Source organism: Schistocerca cancellata, chromosome 6, assembly GCF_023864275.1.
Source record: "Schistocerca cancellata isolate TAMUIC-IGC-003103 chromosome 6, iqSchCanc2.1, whole genome shotgun sequence".
NCBI classification, from domain to species: Eukaryota; Metazoa; Arthropoda; class Insecta; order Orthoptera; family Acrididae; genus Schistocerca; species Schistocerca cancellata.
The window spans coordinates 643,240,132-643,261,657 of NC_064631.1; the positions used below are offsets into that span (position 1 = coordinate 643,240,132).

The following is a 21,526-nucleotide window of genomic DNA, read 5'->3' on the forward strand; positions in this document are numbered from 1 at the left end:
TTCATAATGTAACAGAATTTTTTGATGAAGAAAATGTGAACATATGTTAAAATTTAAAATATGTGGCTAAGTGTTTGTAGTTGTGTAGGTAATTCAATATAAATGCTTGTAATTGTGTATATAATTAAGTATAAATATCAGAGATTGGGCATGTAATAAAATATACAAAGCATATGTTAAAACTTAAGTGTGTATGGTTAACGTCTGTAATTATGTATAGAACTGAACACATCAGTATTAGGTATAAGACATAAAGCATATTCCGTTATGTTAATGGTTAATGGCAAATAAAGATGAATAAAGATATTATCTTCTTTTTAGTGATTATTTGCTTATTCTTTGGTGAGAAGAATGCTTGGGAAACGTTAATTTCTGACACTTTTCTTTGAATCTATTTCTCTCTTTTCTCTTTATCTTTAAGCAAACTTTTGTGGAAACTCTTGCTTCATATTCTTATCAGCCACTTGTGTTTAAGCGGTTGTTATTCATATTTATGTAGTTACAAATTTCTAATTATTTGAAATAATTGTTTCCAGGTTAAAAAGTTGAAGGAAGAAGTTCAAGCAGTACCTGATCCATTAACAACCAATGAGAGCAGAAAGAGTGCCTGCTCATTACTAAGATTTGCCTTGAAAGATGCAAAATTACTTTTGTTAAAGCCACTACGAAATAGAACAATTATGATTATGATTCTTAATTATGGTGCTCTGCTTAGGTAAATATTTACAAAACTATTTTATACATGCTCATAATGTTAGATTCTATATAACTAAAAATTTAAATGTTTTTGTTCAAAATCTCAAATCTCCATAGATCTTCATTGATTGCTTCAAAATTATGACGAAATGTTGCTTGAATATTCCTTCTGGAGCATCATCTGTTGAAAAATTATATAGTGTAGCGAAATATTGTTAGAAAAATTCTAGAAAAGCTCTTGACCAATTTACTTCAAATATTTACATAGTGCTCTAATAAACATTCAGACAGACACAGGCTATATATGAGGGTATCATCAATTTTCATTTCCTTCACACAGGTCCATATCTGGTGTATATGCAGGTTAGGACATTATTACAGTGTAGTTTTTTGCTACAAATTCGTAAACAAGAAATGAAATGTGAGCAAGTGTCTTGTTGTGGAGTAAAAGCCATGAACTGTTTTGCCATGAGTCTGGGCATATTTATTATTTATTTTAAATTGCTTCCCACAGATGGTGTTGGCCATGTAGGTAGTATTCCTTATTGATCATTTCCCTTTTTCGCAGGAACTCATGATTCACTATGCTGTTGAAACTGGAGAAAACAATATGCACAACCTCCCTACTCACACACCTGGCCAGCTTTCTTTGGTCTTGTCAATCCAGAATGCTTCCACTGATATGATTTGAGCCTTAGTATCACATCATACCAATACATCCATGTTTTGTCATCTGTTATGACACGTTTCAGTATTTCTACATCATTGTGGACTTTGTGGAACTCTGTTACATAATGATGACAGGAAGTAAATCATGACAGTGCAAAAATTGCACATCCAGGCACACACTGAAGGGGGTAGATGCATCCAAAGAAGAGAGGTATGTGTTAGGCAAGAGCTCAGTAAGCGGTGAGGGATCAGTAACCGTAAGATCGTCACTGGGTGTCCGAGCTGGTTTGAGTCTGTTGAGAGAGACAGTGACAGGCTTGCCAGCCAGCAAGATATCAAATGTGTGAGTTGCATGATGAAGCACTTTATGGGGCTAAGATAAAGTTGGTGAAGGGTTGCACATATCATTTTGTCTCAAAGTGTGACGAATCTGTAGTACGCAAGCTCTTTTAAAGAGCAAGGTTTTCAGCATAGAATGAGGGAAAGGGAGAGGTATTTGGAGTCGCCCCCAACTTTTTCATTCAGTTGATGAGGGAGGGTAGAGAAGATGTGATGGGGGAAGATCAATGTAAAGAGAAATTGCACAGGAGGAGCCGTGTCTCACAGCACAGCAGCTCAGAAAGTGAGGCATGTGGGTCACATTTGTGAGCTGTGTGCACACATAGAGGTATCCAGAGGAGAGTGTCAGTCCACTGACCTCCATAGCACTTTAGGGCTACCTTGAAGGTACAGTGCCTTCTTTCAATGAGCTCATTACTCTGTGGATGATATGCCATTTTTCTGAAACGAATGATGCCGCATAAGCTGCAAAGTTTGAGGCTAAGTTTGACTCTAACTGTCCACCCTGGTCCATTCTGACAGATGATGGGCATCTAAAACAAGTGACCTGAGTGGACACTATACTCCGTACATCAAGAGAAGAGCTCCGACAGCTGGCAGCGCAGTTGCCAGCATTCGGCACGGACGGGCAGCAAGCCTGTGGTGGGGGAGTGGGGTGACAGCCCTTCCCAGACCACCCTTCGGCCCATGGCAACACTTGGCTCCTCCAGAACCTAACAATGCCATGTCATTCATTGCAGCATTTCTGACAAACAACATTCTGCTGACCAGTGTGTTCCTTCATGGAATATTTTTTTGCATGCGCCACTGGTGTTTGTCACCTTACACAAACACACACATAAATATTTTCTTTAATGATGTTGCAGCCATTTGACTGCAACAATTTTTATTTTATTGTTATATGGTTCAGATTTCTCTGTATTTCAAACCAGTCTGATATCTTTTGACATATAAATAAGTTACTGTACTTGAAAATGGCCTATGGTCAGACTCTGAATTGTATAACAATAAAATAAAAATTAACACCATCAAACGATGGTAACATCATTTAAAAAATTACCATGACTATGATTCCAGCAAAAATAAAAATTACACACAATCAGATTTTCAATATTAACAAGGTAAAGCAAATTGTACAAATGTTTACGTGTAAAATATCGAATGAGGACATTACTTCTATTTTTTGTGTGGGAGCATGGGAACCCCAAGATCATTGTCATCCGATTGGTCATCTCTCGTCATGGCCACAGTCTTCGATATCTCCACTGCTGCTATCCTCATCATTTGATAAAGAAATTACAATATTATGAGCAGATTCTTCTCTTACACCTTCTTCTATGTTTGATCTTGTAATTTCTTTCCATACGTGGTTCACGACATTCTTCCAATTTTCTAGTGTTATGCGTATGACAGCCTTATTTAGCAGCCTCTCTGTGTCTCGCAACATAAAGGTTTTGTTTCATTCTACATCATCTGCTTTTATTTGAGCCCAGATGAATTCAATTGCTTTGTAATGGCAGTGGTACAGTGGAAGATGTATGACTTTGGACTGTGGTTCTCCACTAATGTATCAATCACACAATGCGTCTTCTGTAGCTTGTATTGTTTCACTAACTCCAGAAGTTCCACTTTCCACAATTCTGTTGAGAACCTATTTTATTATCTTTCAACAAGCTGACTATTTCACCTCTCCTTGCAGCAGCCGTAGGTGCCTTATTTAAATGCACAGAATGGTACGGCACATTGTCGATTACAAAAACACTGCCAGAACTAACGTTTGCTAGCAAACGAGCAATGAACCAGTCTTGGAATGTACCTGCATTCATCTCATCATTGTAGTTGACAGTTTTTTTTTACTGAAATATCGGGCACAAAACCGTTCATAGAACCAGCATGAACAATAATATTCCCCCTCCTTTACCATTTGGCACACTCATAGTTCCGTGGCGCATGTCGTCTGTCCATGTGACTGAACGTGCATGACGCACATTGATCCATTTTTCATCAGCCCACATTACATTTTCCGGATTCACTGCTAGCAACTTGGGCAGGAAATGACATCTCCATGCTACAATGTCTCCACGTTCCATTAATACCTTTCATCCTGAGAACTTTTTCCAACTGAAGACAATTTTTTCAAAACAGTGGAGAGACTTGTTCTGCCTGTGAACAAACCACTGTCTGATAGTGATGCCATCAACTTTTTAAGTATCAGATACTCCTTCCTGCTGTAGTAAATGTATATTTGTTGCCTGATAGCACTTTTGTCAAAGTTGTCCATTTCATTCACAGGACACGATCTCTTCCTTAACTTTCCAGGCATGACAGTAACAGGGCTTGCAGCTGAATTGGCAGCCTCTTTATCATTTGTGACTCTCTTCACTGTCGCTGTAGAGATGTTCAATACTTTTGCCACTCTGTCAACCACTTTGCTCACTGATATCAAAGGCCAACCATTGTCCCTTTCCCTTGCAATCTGTATATAAATTTGCATGCTTAGCATTTCAGCGTAGTTCCTTTCCCAAAAGCCCTCTTCTCTGCACTACAGGCTGCCATTTTCCACTAATACACACTTGTACACACTTTTTCACTTATACACATGGCAAGAAACTCGCAGAAGTAGCGGAATGCACATGTATAGACACAAACCTGAACATAGCACAAGGCGCAACTGACTAAAAGCAGCGGTCACCCAGCACTACGGCAACACTGGGGCATTGCCATGGTAATGTAAACAAAAGCTCATGATCTGATTGGCCATCATGGATACACAATGTCCATGTGCCAAGGCTGTGTCAACTGTCAGAGCTAGTCTCTCGCCATATGGAGTATAGGCCCTTTGCAACAGTTTTTGGCTGTGATATCTTGAAGGGGGTTGTCTCCTCCCATTGTGTCACATGGCCAATGACCAAAAGGATATAATGGAGTAGCCAGCTGAGAGAGGCAGTGGGCTTATGAGGCTGATGTGTATATGCTTGAATTGATGCTTTGGTATTTCAAAGTGGCCAAGAGGATGCTGGGCGTGTCATTAGGTTTTGCTTTATTGACAGGGAATACATGCTCTTGTCCACAACTTACAGTCTTTCTGATGTTCACCCAAACAAATCACTCAGTGATTACGCATGTGGACAGTTGCATTCCGGGATGAACAAGGTTGTGATATTGCTCAAAGATAAGGCAGCAGAAATGCTGAGGGACAAGGGGGTGTGTGCTGTTCAATGATGCATCAGAAAACTAGATGAGTCACACATGGTATGAGCCTGGATTCGATGCAAAGGTCCATTGTGGGATCATTAAGCAGATCTTGCAGTTTCTGCTAGTGATGTTATGCCTGTGAAAATTCCTCATAATCAATGTACATGGAAACAGTGCCAGTGTGCGAGAGGTAATAAGCTATGCCAGAAATTGGTTATGTATTGTACAATATACTCAGAGTGTCTGTGTCATTTATGGCACTCATCCTTGTGGGCTTACGGATAGCACCACAAATGGTTGGAGATCAGTGCACATGACAAGGGGATGGCCTTTAGGGTCCTCTCAAAAGCAGTGAATGGTTCCATTGACTACTAAGGGTTCTCTATCAAAATCGGACCATTTGCATTGTGATTTTGTAAGCCTTTGAGAAAAGAAGCACAGTAGCATCTGCTTGAAACAATACATGTTAACACATTCAGTACTATCAGAGTCATATTTTCTAAAATTAAAGTTGCTCATTCTTCCTATATTCATTAATGGCGTGCAAATGTGAAGTGTCAATAAAAATATTAAAAACACACTGATATAGAACAGCTTACAGCAAAGATCTGGATAATGTGACCACTTTGGCTTTTTGCAATGCACTACTGCATTGTGGATACAACAAAACTGAATTTAGCGCATCCACATGTTGCCCTTGTCAAGTATGTATACTGTTCTCTTCTGCTGTGTTTTAATCAATTTGTTGAAACTTCACATTTGCACTATGATGATGAATACATAAAAACACAGCAACTTTTGTTTTGCGAATATGACTCTGTAATTATTGCAGATGTTAACATATTTTGTTTCAAATAGATACTTCACTTTTTGCCAAACAGTATCTCATTTATGACCATTGTAAATCTGCTGGCCATAATTGCCTGCAAGTAGATGGTATGGTACTGTCTTTTCAGTAACTTGTGCATCTTTAGAGTTTCACAGATACATTACCTAACTATGTGACGGAACAAATGTATCTCTAGATTTTGAAATAACTTTTATTCCATTATAAATATTTGAGCTGGTGTACTTCCCTTGTTCAAGCATACTACATTAATTGTCATATGACCACTTTCAGCAGTGCTACATGGTTATGGTTTACCAGCTTTGAACTGAATGGAGCAGATCAACAAGTATCTCTTTGTAGAGTGCAACAAAATTGGTGATATTAAGTAACAGAAGATAAAAAGAGGATAAAAGCAACTGATGTAAACTGAATTGATAAGACAAAACAGCTCTATTCAGTTTCAATTTGTCAAAAGAAACAGAACAAAATATGATGTTTATTATGAAAGGGATAGATTGCTATTCACTGTATAGAGGACATGTTGAGTTGAGACAGGCACAACCAAAGACTGCTATACATTTGAGCTTTCAGCCAAAAGGCCTGTAATGCAGAAAACATGCAGATTTACACCAGAACAACTCACAAACACATGACCAATGCCTTTGGCTGCTGAGACTAGACTGCGCCTGATGGGAAAACAGTCTTTGGGTGGTAGGGGTAAGGAGGAGGATGAGGGGGAGAGGTAGCAGGCAAGAGGTGGGGGAAAGTGTACTGCTGCTTGGTGGAGTGTTTAGGGATGTGATGAGGACAGGATGCAGTTGGCAGGTTTGAGGTGGGAAGGGTGGGGGAGGGGAAGAGCATAAAAGGAAAGTATTAGAGAAGGGAAAATTACTAGTAGGTGTGTTGGTGGGATAAATGTGTGTGTAGTGTTGAAATGGGAGCAGGGAAGGGGATAGGTAGGTGGATGACAGGGACTAGCAAAGATTGAGGCCAAGGGGTTTCGGGATTGAAGGATGTGTTGTAGGGAGAGTTCCCACCTACACAATTCAGAAAAGCTGTTGTTGGTAGGAAGGATCCAGATGGTGCAGGCTGTGACACAGTCACTGGAGTGGAGCACATTATGAGGGGCAGCTTGTAAAGTAATTGGGTGGTCCAGTTGTCTTTTGGTCACCGTTACGCATTGGCCATACATGATGGAAGACAGCTTGTTAGTTGTTGTGCCCATGTAGAAAGCAGCACAGTGGTTGCATCTTAGCTTGTATATCGAGTGTCTGCTTTAAAAGGAAGCTCTGTCTCTGATAGAATAGGAGATGCCTGTGACAGGACTGGAGTACGTGGTAGTGGAGGATATATGGAACAGGTCTAGCATCTAAGTCTATTACAGGGATATGAGCCATGAGGAAAGAGTTTGGGAGTAAGAGTGAAGTAGGAATGGACAATAACATTGTGTAGGTTCAGAGAACAGCAGAATACCACTGTGGGAGAGGTGAGGAGAATAGTGGATAGGATATTCATTATTTCAGGGCATGATGAGAGGTAGTTGAAACAATTATGGAGAATGTGATTCAGTTATTCCAGTCCTGGTAGGTACTGAGTAATGAGGGGAGTGTTCCTTTGTGACCAGACAATGAGAATGTCAGAGGTGGTATGTGACTACAGAGATAAGTCACTGGAGATCTCCACTCAGCTGGTCCCTGTCCTCCAGTGACCTACATCCTTCCCTGCTTCCACTCCAAAAATGGATCCGCTACTTCTATCCTTTTCCATTCCCGCTCTCCCCGCCCCTACCTCCCTCCTAGCCCCTCAAACCTCACGAACATCCCTAGCAGCCATACCTTGTCCCCACCATATTCCTACATGCTTCCCTAAGCAGCATTACAGCTTCCCCCACCCCTACCCTAATATCCCTCCTCCTCCCCACCCAACTTGCTACTCAGCTCACAGACTGTTTTCCTATGAGGCGCAATTGCTGTGCACAGTCCGACCTCAGTGGCCAGAGACAGTGGTCATGTATGTGTTTTCTACTTTATAACAACACAATTTGGCTGAAAGCTAATGTATAATAGTGTTTTTGTTGTGTTAATCTGCAGCTCCACATCTCTTCCATATGGTGAGCAGCAATCTATCTTTTTTCATATTACTGTCATTATTCCTTCCTGTATTGTCAATTGTTTAACAAGATGACATTTAGAGTGTCAGAGAAAACACTTGTTTCATTTGCAGAACCATTCTTGGTTGTTGTTACATAAACTACAACACCATGTTGGCTATCATGAAGCATATGATTTCCAGTATTACCATTTATGATAAAGTATGCAAATATGCATGATTGCAGTTTTTATAGTGAAGTCTAAATAAATTTAAACAACCAGTTTTATTTATCAACAATATTATAAAAAAGATGGACTGCTATTCACCATAAAGGTGACACACTGAATTACAGACAGGCACAATGAAAAGATTTTTACACATTGAGCTTTTGACCAAAGCATCCTTCAGAAAATAAAACACACACATACAGACACACAAGCAAGCACCCCTTACATGACTGCTCTTAGGCCACTCCAGCCAGAATGAAACTGTCACATTGAATGAAAGCAGCAATCCAAAATGGGGTGGGGAAGGGAGAAAGGATAGCGTGATACACATGGTGGTAAAGAAGTTAGCACTGTCTGTTGGAGTATGCATAGTGGTGCGTGAAGGGACTAGATGGTGGCAGGGCAATGCTGCCAGGTGCGGTGAGTGGAGATATGAGAGGAGCAGAGAAGGTGAAAAAAACCACAGGGTGTGTTGGCAAAGAGCAATGCACAATGAGATTATGGTTAAAACACACAATTAATATTTAAATAAATGCAGTTGCTGGTGCTTTATTAACATGGCTATTCACATAACAGTACAGATAATAAGTTGTTAAACAATGATAATCTTTTTATGTTCACCATCAAGCAACAACAGAGCAACAATGGACTGTTTCATGAGCTTCAGTTGACAATAACTAAATCATAATCACAAAAAAGTAATCATTTAAACTATGAATTGACTACAAGAGTGCGCTATATTACCTTTTTATAAAATGAAATGCCAGAAGTCACAAAAAATTTAATTTACATTATACACAAACTTTTTTATCTTAGTATAATACACACCAGTCAACTCAGCCTGTCATTTAGTTTCAAGATTTGTAATAGTCTGATTTAATTTCCAGTTCAAATACCATACGTCACTGGGTACCACAGATGTTTGCATCAGCTGAAGAATACAAGGAGTATCAAAAATACACAAACACAACTAATGAATCTGTGTCAATTTGTGAAATGATATCTTTCACTGGTGTGGCAGACACAGATACAAATGCAGGAACTTGTGGAGTGGTAATGTGTACTAACAGAAATATTAAGAATGTTTCTGTCCTTCTATACCTTGTCACATAAATTCACAAAACACTATTAACATTATGTTTTTCCTTTTTTCTACTTTGAGTTGAATGACAATATCTGTCACAATACTGTGAAGAAGGAAAAAGATAATGTTAAAATCAAATTTGGGAAACAGAGCAAACAGAAGTCATTTATTCATTATTTCACATGGTGCTCCATGGATCACATTGTAGAATGTGGATTTTGAACCTGTCTCAGTATATGTTAATAGAGAGATGGAGCTACAATAAATTATTTCTGCAGATTTTATTAATAATGTAATTAGCATTAAATACAGATGATATAGGTTATGTGTTAGAGGCACTTGTCATGCTCTGCTTACCTTTTCAAATGCCCAAAACTAGTGTTTTTCATAATAATGGAAAATGCAGGATGGAACATAACAGTATTATGAAAAGAAAAGTTGCTACTCACCATATAGTGGAGATGCTGAGTCACAGATAGGCACAACAAACAAACTGTCACACAAAAAGCTTTCGGCCAGTAAGGTCTTCATCAAAAACAGATGATGGACACACACACACACACACACACACACACACACACACACACACACACACACACACACAAACAAACACACACACGCAACTCAAACACATGACTGCAGTCACAGGCAACTGAAGTCACACTGCGAGCAGCAGCACCAGTGCATTCCATACCAAGAAGTACCATCCATACAGCCTAGCCACCCATGGTTGTCACATCTGCAGTGATGAGTGGTCCCTCTTGAAATATACTGAGGGTAGACTGAAGCCTTCACAGACCATAATTATACTCCCAAACTTGTACAAAAACTAATCTCCCATGCCTTATTGTTCCAGTTTCCCACCACCTCCCAAAGTCCCACTGTCTGGCCACAGAGGAGCATTCCCCCTTGTTGTACTATCCTTCCCACCCCTCCCACAGTGGTATTCCGCTGTACACCAAACCTACACAATATACTTGTCCATCCTTACAAACCCCTGCTCCCAACCCCTTAACTCATGGCTCATACCCCTGTAATAGATTTAAATGCAAGACCTGTTCTATACATCCTCCTACAACCACTTACTCCAGTCCAGTCATAAACATAATGTATCCCATCAATGGCAGGGCTACCTGTGAAACCAGGCATGTGATCTACAAGCTAAGCTGCAATGACTGTGCTGCATTCTATGTGGGCATGACAACCAGCAAGCTGTCTTTATGCATGAATGGCCACCGAAAAACTGTGGTCAAGAAACAAGTGGACCACCCCATTGCTGAGCATGCCACCCAACACAACGTTCTTTTCAATTACTGCTTCACGGCCTGAGTATCGGGATCCTTCCTACCAACACCAGCTTTTCCAAATGGCACAGGTGGGAACTTTCCCTGCAATATATCCTACGTTCCCGTAACCCTCCTGGCCTCAACCTTTGTTAGTCACTATCCTCACCCATTCAGCCTCTTCCATAGTCCCATTTCAGCACTACACAGCCATCATTCCACCATCACACCCAGTCTTTTTATTTCTCTCCTTTTCCACTACTTCCCCCCCCCCCTCCCCACCTCTCCCCTGCTCTCTGTCTAACCTGCAGCACTTCACTGTCTGCCAGTCCTACCATACTATCCTTCCTCCTCCCCGCCCCAGCCTCCAACTTACACCCACCCAGTCACCATTCCCATCATGCACTGGTGCTGTTGCTCAGTGTGGTTTCAGTTGTCTGAGACTGCAGCCGTGTGTGAGAGTTGCATTTGTGTGAGTATGTGTATGTGTGTCTGCTGTCTATTTTTGACGCAGGCCTTACTGGCTGAAAGCTTTATGTGTGACAGTCTTTTTGTTCTGCCTATTTGCAACTCAGTATCTCTGCTATATGGTGAGTAGCAACTTTCCTTTCCATAATATTGTCTAACATAATAAATAGAAAAGCCGCAACTGCCCCTCAAGTTGTGGCATTCAGCTTCAGTTCATATATTAGTACACATCTGACAAATTCATCAGTAAACTGATAACTTTTGGAGGACAAAGCGTATTTACATGAAGAGAAAAATTCTTCTTCATCAAAACCAAGTGCCTTACTAATAGATAAAATGCTGATACTGTGACGGATGATGATCTCTGATAAACTGGCAATACAAGTTACACACACATAAACAGAAATTTAAAAGAAAGCTTTTGCATTTGAAATAGTGGGGTAACAGCTATGGTGAATATTCGATGGATACCACATGACTTGGGACTCAAGTCTGACAACAAATGGCCGATGTCATAATTTAAAAAGTCTAGGGCATGTATTCACCCCTGGTAATGTTTGTTAATGTGAAAAATGCCAACTTTTACTGTGGGTCGGAGTCCACATTAAACTGTAGATCCTTAATAACTGATTTTGTAAGTCATTGTATGTTCAGAGGAAGGCAAAGGTGTATCACCTATGATAGGACAATGCCAAATAAAGCCCTGAAGTCTTCAAACCAACCTTTGAGTCGATGAGATTAGATTAGACAAGATTAGATTCAGCTTTCGTTCCATAGACCCAAAAATGAGACGATTCTTGTCGGTGTGGAACATGTGAGAAAGAATGACATAAAACATTTGAATATAATATTACTACCCTGATCATTTGTCAGGAGATTGGTAAAATAGGTGAATACATTACAGTAAACTGGAACTGCTAATATTTACATGGTAAATACACTGTCCAATTATCATACACAAAATACCTAATCTTGACTGTTGTGTCCGAGTGTTGTTACAACCAAAATCTAATGGACATTTTTACTTAAGCTGGTCTAACAGTTCCTGTTAAGATATTCATCTATAGGGTAGAAGGAGTTACCTATCAAAAAGTCTTCCAAACTATGTTTCAACTGTGCTGTATCTTAAACCAAGTTTTTAATGGTTGCTGGCAATTTATTGAAAATGTGTGTTCCTGAATACTGGACCCCTTTTTGGACCAAGGTAATTGATTTTAGCTCTTTATGTACTGTAGATTGTTCATATTCTTAGTATTGATACTATGTGTTGAGTTATTGGTTGGAGATAGAGATGTATTACTTGCATCAAATTTCATTACGGAATAAATGTACTGAGAAGCAGTGGTTAGAATACAAAGTTCCTGGAACAGGTTTCTACATGATGTTCTTCAATTTGCACCACAAATATTCTTATTAGACACTTCTGCATGCTAAAAACTTTTGCTCTGTTTGATGAGTTACCCCAGAATACGGTCCCGTACAACATAATAGAATAAAAGTAAGCAAAGTATGCAAGTTTTTTTTTTTATATTTATGTCTCCTACATCTGACATCATTCTCACTGCAAATACAGACTTGTTTAGGTGCTTTAGCAATTCTGTGGTATGCCCTTCCCAACTGAATTTATTATCATGTTGTGATCCCAGAAATATAACACTGTCAACCTTTTTGACCTGCATGTCTTCATATGTTATACACATGCTGGAAGGAAATCTCTTACAGGTTCTGAACTGCCTTATAGTGGGTCTTTTCAGAGTTTAATGACAGTGAATTAGCTTTAAACCATTTATTAAGGTCAGTGAAAATTTGATTACCAGCTGTTCCTAAATCGGTACTTGACTTGCTACTTATTGCAATGTTTGTATCATCTGCAAACAAAACAAACTTAGCATCTGGAAATGTAACACATGAGAGGTCATTAATGTACACAAGAAAACACAATGTACCCAAGATGGAACCTTGAGGAACACCACATGTAATTAATTCCCAATCAGATGAATACTGACTGCTTACTGCATAGGTATTTCACAGCAACACACTTTGTTTCCTATTAGATAGATAAGACTCAAACTATTTTGCAACATTGTTGGTGACACCATAATATTCTAATATACTTAAGAGAATGCTGTGGTTCACACAGCCAAATGTTTTTGACAGGTCACAGAAAATGTCAGTAGCCTCTAATTTATTATCTGATGAATTAAGTACATTCTCATTGAAGTGTAAATAGCTTTCTCTATATCAGAACACTTAAGAAACTCAAACTATGACTTGGACAATATATCATTAGCAGTCAAATGCTTAAGGAGAGGCTTGAACACAACCTTTTCAAATATTTTTCAGGAAACTGGCAAAAGTGAAAGTGGTTGATAGTTTGATTGTATCTCTTTATCCCCCTTCTTGTAAAGAGGCTTAACTTCAGCATATTTTAGCCAGTATAGAAATGTTCCGCTGATAAGAGATTGATTACATAGATAACAAAAGTTAAGAGCTCAACTCGCATGAGTACTCTTTGATTAACTTCATTGATATGTTATCGTACCCACTAGAATACTTAAATTTTAAGGATTTTAAGATGGATGCTAGTTCTTTGGGAGATGTGTCATTTCCATTTTATGAAGTTATTTTTAAAGACTAGTCTCAGATACTCCAGTGCACTGTTCACTGAACCCGATAATCCCAAACTGTCAGTAACAGAAATAAAGCACTTGTTTAAGAGGTTTGCAACACTAAATGCATTTGTTACCAGTGTCTCATTTATTTTTAGCACTATATGTTCCTCTTCCTTTTTGGCCCCACCTGTCTCTGTCTTCACTATATCCCATACGGTATTTATTTTGCTGCCCCTGATGTAATTATTTTTTTCTCATAATAAGGCTGCTTTGATTTTTGGATTACTTGCTTCATTATTTTGCAGTGTTCTTTGTAATGCATTACAATGCCAGCATCAGAGCTGCTCCAAGATAGTAGTTACAGTCTCCTTTTTGTCCCACACAATGTCTTTATTCTCTGTGTAAATTGTTTATTTTTTAACTTCTGTTTGATTTGAGTTGCCTTTTTCAGTTATGTCATCTGCTGTTTGTTGTCCAACTTGACTACAAGTCATTGTGGTATTCATGAAATACTTACCATATCAGTTACCTCACTGTTTCAAATGCAAAGAAATATTATTTTTATTATCTGCACATAAATTGTGTTGCCAGTTGGTCAAAGATCATCATCTTTCACAATAACAGCATTTGTGGTAATACAATGAGCTGCACATTTCTGTGGTTTCAGAATACCTTCTGAATTTTTTTGGTACAAATCAATTTCGTAGAACAGAAGCACAGCAATTTTTTATTCTCCTGATGAATGTCAGATTGACGCATAGAATAGTTTCCAATACGATTCTTCATCTGTATACTTGTCTTGTTATTGTTCAGTTATAATCTGCACTGAGGATTTGATGCCCTTGACCAAGTTACTTGTATCATCAGCAAAAATTACTATATTTGTCTTGTTATTTACTGATGTTTATAGATCATTAATATACACTAAGAAGATTAGTGGTCCAAGTATCAAGCCTTGGCAAATACCATAGTTAATAGTTCCCCCGCTCTGATTTTATTGTTTCAGCCACTCCTATTAGGGCAGCTCTTTGTTTCCTGTTATGTAAGTAATCACAACCAATGGAACCAGGTGACTATGGAGGCCAATTCTGCAATGCGAGATCCATATGCTCTTTACAGCTGACCCAACAACAACTTTCTGTAATACACAGAAATTAGTCAACTAAAATACGAGGGCCAATTTTTTTCATATTTTTTCAGCCTTTGATAGGCTATAAATAAAAGACAAGTTCATAGAAAACAATTATTTTAATACCAAAAGTTTTGTACACTTATGGTTACTTTTCAGCATAACCACCAAAAAGACTGAGATATTTATCATACCTGTGGACAAGCTTTGCAATACCCTCTTCAAAAAATGTTGCCGCCAATGATTGCAAATGAGCATTGATGTTCTTTTGAAGATCTTCATTGGTTTGAAAGTGCTGCCCTCCTAGCCACGTCTTCTGTTAAGGAAAAAAGTGAAAGTCACTGGGTGCCACGTCAGGACTGTATGGTGGATGATCGAAAATGCCCCACTGAAATTGTTCAAGGAGCGATTGGATTGTGCCAGCAGTGTGTAGACGAGTGTTGTCATGGATCAACACAATTCCGGAAGTCAAATGCAAATTTTTGTCATTAAAAAAAAAAACGAAGAGGAATGCTGCCTCAAGACGTGGCTATGAGGGCAGCATTTTCAAACCAATGAAGATCTTCAAAAGAACATCAATGCTCATTTGCAATCATTGGCGGCAACATTTTTTGAAGAGGGTATTGCAAAGCTTGTCCACAGGTATGACTCAGTCTTTTTGGTGGTTATGCTGAAAAGTAACCATAAGTGTACAAAACTTTTGGTATTAAAATAATTGTTTTCTATGAACTTGTCTTTTATTTACAGCTTATCAGAGGTTGAAAAAAAAAGACCCTTGTATTTATAATACAAGTGGAGAGAGATCTACAGCAGTAGATGTCAATGTGTAGAAAGGCATAAAATTATATCTGTCAGAACAAAGACCAAAGAGAGGAAAGAGTTGAAGGAAAAAAGACTGATAAGGCTTAAAATATTGGAAAAGCCACAGGAAAAGTCATTCAATGCTCTATATATGCAAGAAAAGCTACAGGAAAAGTCATCCAATGCTCTATATATGGGAGACTTACCATACAGCATAATATAGAATCTCACGCAACTGGTAAACCTGAGATGAGAAGATAGAAGTGAAATAAATTGTAGTAAGCAACTCAGTTATGAGTAAAAATATGCCATAAATAGTCAAAAAAAGGAAACTAAGTTCATGGGAAAATGTGGAAAATGAGGGCCTCAAGACAAGTCAAAGTTTTCAAGGGAAGTGTGCTTGAATACTGTCTGCAATAACACACACACACACACACACACACACACACACACACACACACACACACACACACGACTGCAGTGTCAGGCAATTGAAACCATATTTTCCATTGCTTGACAGAATTAATTGTCATTAAGAATCATAGTGTGGGTTCCTGTTGTCATGTCCTAGTTCATGAACTATGTATGAGTGGCCAAGTGGTCCTGACAGTCGGATGACAGTTACTTTGGAATAAGGCTGGGCATCTCGGACATATTCTGAGTCGTGGTCACCTTTGTGCTCAGACGGCAAAGACTACCAAATCCACCGGTTAGTACCTCAACCGTTAGGGGTAAAACACAATGGGACCCGGGGCAAGTAAGGCTAGCAACCTGCTTCCCTGGTACTTTAAATATGATGCTGGCAACAATCAGAGCAAAATGCCTGAGACTTTTGGAGGTGACGGAGTCCCACCTCTAATTGACAAACCAGGGACTCCTAAGATACGATTCGGCAAACGAATCGTAACAAGATGGGGAGCTATTAATATCAATGGGGGCTACTCTGGGAAGAAGGTAGAGCTGGCAGAGGCTGCAAATAAGATGGGGTTGGACGTTTTAGCTGTAAGTGACATTCGGGTAAGGGGTGAGAAAGAAGAGGAAGTGAGAGAATACAAGGTCTACCTGTCAGGAGTCAAAGCAGGAATAGCACAATGGGGTGTAGGGCTTTACATCAGGAAAGAAATGGAACCCAGCATAGTTGCAATAAGGTATGTAAACGAACAACTGATGTGGATAGATTTGACAGCATCGAGCAAGAAAATTAGGATTGTGTCAGTATATTCGCATTGTGAAGGGACAGATCAAGATAAGATGGATAGTTTTTACGATGCACTCAGTGATGTAGTTGTTACAGTAAAGGACAAGGACACTGTTCTGCTCATGGGTGATTTTAATGCAAGGATTAGAAATCGAACAGAACGGTATGAAAAGGTTATGGGCAAATTTGGAGAGGATATGGAGGCCAACAGGAACGGGAAACAACTCTTGGATTTCTGTGCCAGTATGGACTTAGTAATCACAAACTCCTTTTTTAAACATAAGAACATTCACCGGTATACTTGGAAAGGCAGGGGAACCAGATCTGTCATTGACTATATAATAACAGATCAGGAGTTCAGGAAGGCTGTGAGGGACACACGTGTATTCAGGGGATTCTTTGATGACACTGATCACTATTTAATCTGCAGTGAAATTGGTATTGTGAGGCCGAAAGTGCAGGAGGTCAGATCATATGTAGGAGGATAAGAGTGGAGAAACTTCAGGATAAGGAAATCAGGCACAAGTACATAACAGTGATCTCAGAAAGGTACCAGTTAGTTGAATGTAGTCAATTACAGTCATTGGAAAAGGAATGGACAAGGTACAGGGACACAGTACTAGAAGTGGCTAAAGAATGTCTTGGAGCAGTAGTGTGTAAAGATAGGATGAAGCAAACAGCTTGGTGGAATGACACAGTCAAGGCAGCCTGTAAAAGGAAAAAGAAGGCATATCAAATATGGCAACATACTAGAACTCAGGTAGACAGAGAAAGTTATGTTGAAGAAAGAAACAATGCCAAACAGATAATTGCAGCATACAAGAAGAAATCCTGGGAAGACTTTGGAAACACGTTGGAGACTATGGGTCAAGCTGCTGAAAAACTATTCTGGAGTGTAATTAGCAGTCTTTGAAAGTGAGGTAAGAAGGAAATGACAAGTATTTTGGACAGATCAGGAAAACTGCTGGTGAATCCTGTTGATGCCTTGGGCAGATGGAGGGAATATTTTGAAGAGTTGCTCAATGTAGGTGAAAATGCGATCAGTAATGTTTCAGATTTCGATGTACAATGGGATAGGAATGATGATGGAAATAGGATCACATTTGAGGAAGTGGAGAAAATGGTCAATAGATTACAGTGCAATAAAGAGGCTGGGGTGGATGAAATTAAGTCGGAACTCATCAAATACAGTGGAATGTCAGGTCTTAAATGGCTACACAGGATAATTGAAATGGCCTGGGAGCCGGGACAGGTTCCATCAGACTGGACGAAAACAGTAATCACACCAATCCTTAAACATGGAAACAGAAAACATTGTAACAACTACAGAGGTATCTCTTTAATCAGCATTGTGGGTAAAATCTTCTCAGGTATTGTTGAAAGGAAAGTGCGAGTATTAGTTGAAGACAAATTGGATGAAAATCAGTGTGGGTTTAGGCCTCTTAGAGGTTGTCAGGACCAGATCTTTAGCTTACGGCAAATAATGGAGAAGTGTTACAAGTGGAACAGGGAATTGTATCTATGCTTTATAGATCTAGAAAAGGCATATGACCAGTTTCCTAGGAGGAAGTTATTGTCTGTTCTATGAGATTATGGAATAGGAGGCAAACTTTTGCAAGCAATTAAAGGTCTTTACATAGATAGTCAGGCAGCAGTTAGAGTTGACAGTAAATTGAGTTCATGGTTCAGAGTAGTTTCAGGGGTAAGACAAGGCTGCAACCTGTCTCCACTGTTGTTCATATTATTTATGGATCATATGTTGAAAACAATAGACTGGCTTGGTGAGATTAAGATCTCAGCAGTCTCGCATATGTGGATGACTTAGTTGTGATTGCAGATTCGATTGAAAGTTTGCAAAGTAATATTTCAGAGCTAGATTAGAAATGTAAGGACTATGGTATGAAGATTAGCATCTCCAAAACGAAAGTAATGTCAGTGGTAAAGAGATATAAACGGATTGAGTGCCAAATAGGAGGAACAAAGTTAGAACAGGTGGACGGTTTCAAGTACTTAGGATGCATATTCTCACAGGATGGCATCATAGTGAAAGAACTGGAAGCAAGGTGTAGCAAAGCTAATGCAGTGAGTGCTCAGCTACAATCTACTCTCTTCTGAAAGAAGGAAGACAGTACCAAGACTAAGTTATCTGTGCACCGTTCAATCTTTCATCCAACTTTGTTGTATGGATGCGAAAGCTGGGTGGATTCAGGTTACCTTATTAATAAGGTTGAGGTTACGGATATGAAAGTACTAGGATGATTGCAGGTACTAGTAGATGGGAACAATGGCAGGAGGGTGTCCACAATGAGGAAATCAAAGAAAAACTGGGAATGAACTCTATAGATGTAGCAGTCAGGGCGAACAGGCTTAGATGGTGGGGTCATGTTACACGCATGGGAGAAGCAAGGTTACCCAAGAGATTCATGGGTTCAGCAGTAGAGGGTAGGAGGAGTTGGGGTAGACCAAAGAGAAGGTACCTGGATTTGGTTAAAAATAATTTTGAAGTAATAGGCTTAACATCAGAAGAGGCACCAATGTTAGCACTGAATAGGGGATCATGGGGGAATTTTATAAGGGGGACTATGCTCCAGACTGAACGCTGAAAGGCATAATCAGTCTTAAATGATGATGATGATGATGATGATGATGATGATGATGAGAATCATAAGGTTGTGGATAAATCAAACTCCCTGCTATATCCTATCTCTCAGAGGTGTTAGTTCCACAATATTATGGATAAGCCTCTGAAATGTCTGGAAGGAAATAAAAGAGGTTTTGAGTCAGTTCATGGGGCATATGTGGACTGCATAACTGGTACTGCACTAGGTATGGAGAGCATGGATCCAAGCTTTAAATCTCAGTGTGGCTCACAGATTCTGTTCTATCACAGAAAATGCTTTGTAAATCATATGTTTGTAGTTACTTTCTATGATGTTGGCTAAGGAACATAATTCATACATATACGGCCGTTAGAAACAGTGATTTATTACCACATATCATAACTTACATTAACACAACCGACACATTACAAGTCAGAGAACAGACTGTCTTATCAAAGAGAGTCTGCACGAGGCCCAATTGCCATGAGGCAGAGAGGTATTTTACCCTTGTGTCAGCAGTTATTTTTCAAATCCCCAGAGAGGCTCCTCCACCCACAGTGCGAAGCACAGCAAAGAGCATTGAGCGCCAGGTGTTATTATGCTGGAATGCTGTGTGTAGCTGCACATGATGACTTCCGTTGCTGCTGGTCATGCAGCAGGGTACGAGTGATGCATTTCAGGTTGTGACGTATGCTGTGGACAACTCTGCTATAACCATTAGATGGTGCTAAGATGGTAATCTTCCATGTGTTGGTATAGACTGGTGCATTTGTCCAAAGTGATACACACCAGTGTCAGCCAGTATCAGGAACAAGACTATGGGAGGCAGGGTTGGTATGGTAAGCAGGGGAAGAGACAGAAACCTTGGCATCATGACATTTAGGATCCATCACCTATGAGCTGCTGCAATTTGAGTCTAACCGTGTCAACACTGGATAGTAGTGGGATGGTGGGAGAAAAGTGGTAAGCGATGGATCCATCGTTCAACGGACGGTCATTGTGGCAGGTGTCGATGATGAGGGGTTGCTGACTAACTTGACAGAGATAACTTGCAGAAGGAAACCATGGATGTCAATGTTGAATTTGAAAGCATAGGGTGTGGTTGGCAGTGGATGAGATGCGTCAGGCATAAGCTCAGTGCCATTGGTGTCTGCTAGTGTCCATGTGGGCTTCAATCTGTTAATGGAGATGGAGGACCTTTTACTGTTAACAATAATGCGAAATGTGTTCATGCCACAATGGACCACTCTGTACAGGCTGAAATATTGAGGGTGTAGAATTGGCCTGATGGTGTTGTCGGTTTCAGCTAAACTGGTGGCTGTCCAACCTTCACTTAACATGATGCAGAAGAATAAAGACCTTCAGTTCAGCAACAATAACTTTATTGCAAGCACACATCTGACGACGCCCGGCATGCATGGACTGATTGGAGTTACAAAATTTGCTTCAGCCTCTACTGAAGGATCCTTAATCCTGGGAAAACTTCCGTAGTTATTGGAGAGAAAACTGTACTCGTCCGCGTCGGAAAGTGCACCTGATGTCCAGAACGGGTCGTCCGCGTCGGAGTAGGAGGAACAGCGTCAGGAGGCAGATATTGTGCTGCGTTGGGCAGTGGATGTTGAAGAGCCGGCACCGGAGATGTGGCGTCAGTGTCTGTAACAGCGGTAGGTGGATGCCTACGACGAGGTGCTGCTAGTGGGTGTGTCAGGAAAAACATATGCAGGTTTAACCCGATTCAACGCAACAGTCGTGGTTTTGCCATTCACTAGGATATCCATCGTGTGGGCACTGTGCCATAGCACTTCATATGGACCAGAATATGGAGCTTGTAGAGGTGGTTTAACGCCCTCAGATCATGATGTGACGACATTGTTCCAGGTCCTGGTGCCCAAAAGTGGGTGGCTTGCCATGACGTGTGGCTTTCGGAGGGCGAATCTTTGATACATGGTCCATCAAGCGTCACAAGAAATCCGGCTGGCCAGTAGCAACCGTCTCTATGGCATCAGCGTCTACAAAGTCACCAGGAAGGTGCAGTGTTTCTCCATAAACCAGTTCTGCCACTGACAACCCCAGGTCTGGTTTCAAAGTCGTCCGTAAGCCTAACAAGACCACTGGTAGTGTGGTTGTCCAGGTTTCTTCATGGCACATCAGCACGGCCTTCAAACAACGGTGCCAGCATTCGATCATTCTGTTGCTTGCTGGGTGATAACTTGTGGTCTTGCGGTGGGTCTAATCACAGAACTTGGCCAGCTGTGAGAACAGGTCTGATTCAAATTGCCGTCCGCAGTCAGTGGTAATATGTAGT

At 40.0% G+C, this 21,526-nt stretch overlaps 1 protein-coding gene across 1 annotated transcript in view; it reads left to right on the forward strand.

The window, feature by feature from the left end:
• The window catches only part of LOC126190909 (synaptic vesicle glycoprotein 2B-like), a 249,317-nt gene that overhangs the window by 165,337 nt on the left and 62,454 nt on the right, over positions 1–21,526 (forward strand). Inside the window, exons 7-8 of the mRNA XM_049931539.1 lie at positions 537–715; positions 8,934–9,099. Coding sequence (XP_049787496.1) covers positions 537–715; positions 8,934–9,099 — 345 coding nt within the window. The remainder of the gene's footprint in view (positions 1–536; positions 716–8,933; positions 9,100–21,526) is intronic.